This window comes from Sinocyclocheilus rhinocerous, unplaced genomic scaffold (assembly GCF_001515625.1).
Source record: "Sinocyclocheilus rhinocerous isolate Xijiao unplaced genomic scaffold, SAMN03320098_v1.1 scaffold1534, whole genome shotgun sequence".
Lineage (NCBI taxonomy): Eukaryota > Metazoa > Chordata > Actinopteri > Cypriniformes > Cyprinidae > Sinocyclocheilus > Sinocyclocheilus rhinocerous.
The window spans coordinates 478,242-482,194 of NW_015638992.1; the positions used below are offsets into that span (position 1 = coordinate 478,242).

Here is a 3,953-nt window from a genome sequence, read left to right on the forward strand (position 1 = left end):
TTGTTGTTGTTGTTTTGGTCAGTGTCTTTTATTCTTTTATTTATTGGTCGTTCATTTGACTTTTTTTTTTTTTATTGTTTTTTGTTTGTTTGTTTTTGGTCAGTGTTTTTTTTTTTACTTTTGGATATTTCAAAAAATGTCTTTTAGCCTATTTAACTTTTGGTGCTTTTATTATTTATTTATTTTAAATTATTTTTTTTATATGGTCAATGTCTTATTTAACTTTGTTTTAATTTTTTTCTGGTTGTATTGTGTCAAATGTAAATCAGCTGCTTACAAAGTGCCTTTGTGCGTCTTTAAATAAACCACTCTTGTTTTGATATTTTGCATTTAATGAAATGATTTGATGCTAAATAATACATTTTGGGGCATTTTTTTTCTCATTAGCATTGCTAATTTTGTTAACTTATCTAATAATAAACACTGAATACATCTGAAAGGCTTGTAAAGACTGAAAGATTGTATTTTATGTTGTGTGGTTTAGTTGCTGATTTGGGATTTCTCATCTCATCTCATCTTGGCAAAGAACTGTTGTGCATGAGCAGGTCACCATGGAAACGAGCTGGTGTGGTTGTGGCACACAGGGAGCCAAAGCTGCGGTTCCGACGAGCATCTTCTAGCAGCACTCAAGATCTCATTAAAGCCTGATGCCGAGACGTCAAAGTTCAGCTGGACAGTATCTTCTGCATTTACGGCCATTTAAAAGTAGCCATATATTTAATTTTTATCCGTTTTTATCTATTTATTTTTTGCAAACAATGCATTACTTGTAAATATTTCATTGTAGACTTCCAGACTCATTCCAGTGACTGATTTCTCACACAAGCCGTTTCCATTGTTATTTCTATTTGTGCATTCAAGTACAGTGATATAAAGTAATTAATATTTGAATGTGCACTTATTTTTTATTTTATTTATTTATTTTTGAGAGTGAGTATGACACAGAATCTTATTCAGGAAAACAGTTGTCATCGATATCAGCCTACAACATGGTACAACAGAAGTGTTGTGGTGGTACTATCATCTGCTTTTCAATAGTATTTAAGTGAAGTGAAGTGACATGTGGCCAAGTATGGTGACCCATTACCCTCTGCATTTAACCCATCCAAAGTGCACACACACAGCAGTGAACACACACACACCCGGAGCAGTGGGCAGCCATTTTTTGCTGCGGCGCCCGGGGAGCAGTTGGGGGTTCGGTGCCTTGAGGTGGAAGAAGGTGGAAGAGAGCGCTGTACATTCAACCCCCACCCACCTACCTACCTACCTACCTACCTACAATCCCTGCCGGTACGAGACTCGAACCCGCAACCTTTGGGTTACGAGTCCGACTCTCTAACCATTAGGCCACGACTTCCCCGATTTGATTTATTTACAGTTTTTTTAATATTTTCAATACGAAGTATACAAATATTATTTGTTTCTTTTTATTGTATTTAATTTCACAGAACAAGGGCCGCAGTAAGACCTGAAGTGTTTAAATACAGCAGCTGATGAGCACATCAAATCACGACATGGGGTTGAGCTCAAAGATAAGTTAAAAAATTCATTTACTTCAGGTTCCGGTGAACCTAAAACTGTCGTGCAATTATCCATTTCATACTGCAGATTAATGTTTCACTTATAACAGTTATCAGCTTCTGACAGACAATGACAACGCAACACTGACATGATGGTTTTGACCTTGCTCTCACGGCTGCTCATTAGCCAGTATGACCCGTGTAACATAACACATGTAATGTTTGTATTATGGTTATACTTTCAGAACTTTAATAATGGCACAACTTCACCAGAAAAAGCATTTAATGGTTGGAGACTTTCAAATATTTCATTATAAATGACTTGCACAAATGGAAATGAATTGTCCCATGTCCCAGTGAGTCACAAAGAGTTTAATTTCAGATTTTACATCCTTCAGTGGTTTCAGCAAACTCCCACAGCGCTCATGGGAAAAGGTTTGGGTCTACAATTATATTTCTTTTTTTGGGAGAGAAAAAAAAAATCACACAGGGGAAAGAGAACATTGTTCATTCTGGTAAAGTTTTGCAAATCCCATGTCTGGCGTTAATATTTCAACATTTGTTTTTAAAATGAAGACTGCGGATACAGACTCACAAACTGATGTGGTGTTTACTTAATTGAATTTCATTAAACTTTATACATATTTGCAAGTTCAAATCCCAAAGGCACAGAGCCTTGGTGGAGTTCAAAAATTAAAAATTAAAAATTAAACAATGTCAGACAAATAAATACGTAAACATTTTAATAATTAAGCACTGGCTCTTAAAAGTCTTTCATATAGAGTTCTTAAAAAATATTATAAAATAATTCCCCAAGTGTCATTAATAGCATCTTGTGTTGAATGTTATTTGTTCTGTGACTGATTTTATAATGAATTGATTGTGCTTTTGTATTATTTACAATGTTGTGTTGGCTCGTCTTACACATGTGGGTTTTTAAATTGGGGTATAAATATAATATTTTAAGAAAAACTACTGATGAAAAACTACAATGATCTACTGGCTATTATTATCTATGTAAAAATGGCCTCAAGTGCACATAAAACATTAATTTATCACAATAAATAATATATAATGGAAAATCCCGTTTGTATGTAGTTTTATGGATTTGTGCGACTTTGGCGCCCCCTACCATATAGCTGTATACGTGCATTTGTTGCTGCCATAAAACGATCTGCCCTTTTCGCATAATTTCTGACCTGCTTAACTTTCAAATTTCCAGAACAGATGTTTGGAACGTCAGAATAATTTTGAAACTGATATTTCAAGGTACAAATCTTACATAAAGTGGCTTTAAAGGGATCATATGATGCGATTTCAATTTTTCCTTTCTCTTTGGAGTGTTACAAGCTCTTGGTGCATAAAGAAGATCTGTAAAGTTGCAAAGACTAAAGTCTCAAATCCAAAGAGATATTCTTTATAAAAGTTAAGAGTCAACCACACCTACCTAAAACGGCTCGTTCTAACACGCCCCCAACATATCTACATCACTATGTGGGAAGATTTGCATAACGCCACCCAAATGTTCACGCAAAGAAAGAAGGCGTAACTTTTATTCTGGCTGTAGTATTGTTGCTGCCGCCATGTCGTGAAGGCGCTGTGTGTTTCGTTGTGAAGCTGAAACTACTTTGTTTGGTCTTCCAAAAGAGGACGATATCGCTTCTCAGTGGTAAAGTTGTATTTACAACACTGTTCTCTGAACTATGCAGATGTTTTAGTACATACTGTATACTCCGCGCTGAGGCCTGACAGCAGAATGCCCTTCATGAAGGGGAAGATGTTATTGATCAGGCAGGTGAAGTAGTGGAACCAGGGGTAGTAGGCCTCTCTCTGGCGGGTCACCCCGGCTTTAATGATGCTCAGAGCAGTTTCACTGGCTGGATAGGTGGTCATCATGGCGTATCCTCTGCAGAATATAGTTATGGGTGATTCAGCCAATTACTACTATGATGCATTTAAAAAATTGCATTGACTGCATGACAGAGAAATGAATGCATTCATGCAAAATAACAGGTAAGAATGTGCTTAAGTGTCATGTAGTCAGTTTTAACAAAAAAAATAAAAAATGAAAACTATGGCCCAGACTTGTTCCTTTACAGTCAGTCGGTTGTGTCAGTGTGTGTGAAGTTGCTTGAATCATGATCCAGGAGAAGGTGAGTGGCGTCTGGTGTCGATAGTTATGTTTAGCACATTGTTCTGTCCACTATAATAGATCACCAAGGTAACAAGATAAATGAGCCTGAGGACAAACTGCAAATGAATTCATAAACTGCTTTCTAAAAATATCTTGATTGATGCACAGAATAGAATGAAAACATTGATTGCATTTGGGCCGCACCAATGTCCTCGAAAGATCTGGACAGAACAAACACTTATATATATTATTTATATTTATTTGACTTATACTTTATATATTTATATAAATAAATTATA

General features: G+C 35.9%; 1 protein-coding gene across 1 annotated transcript in view; it reads right to left on the reverse strand.

Annotated features, from left to right (window-relative positions):
- Window positions 1-949: 949 nt before the first annotated feature.
- LOC107750927 (hydroxysteroid 11-beta-dehydrogenase 1-like protein) overlaps window positions 950-3,953 on the reverse strand; it is an 8,101-nt gene continuing 5,097 nt past the window's right edge. Inside the window, exons 4-5 of the mRNA XM_016566507.1 lie at window positions 3,246-3,426; window positions 950-982 (exon numbers count right to left, since the gene is read on the reverse strand). Of these exons, the coding sequence (XP_016421993.1) occupies window positions 950-982; window positions 3,246-3,426 (214 nt within the window). The remainder of the gene's footprint in view (window positions 983-3,245; window positions 3,427-3,953) is intronic.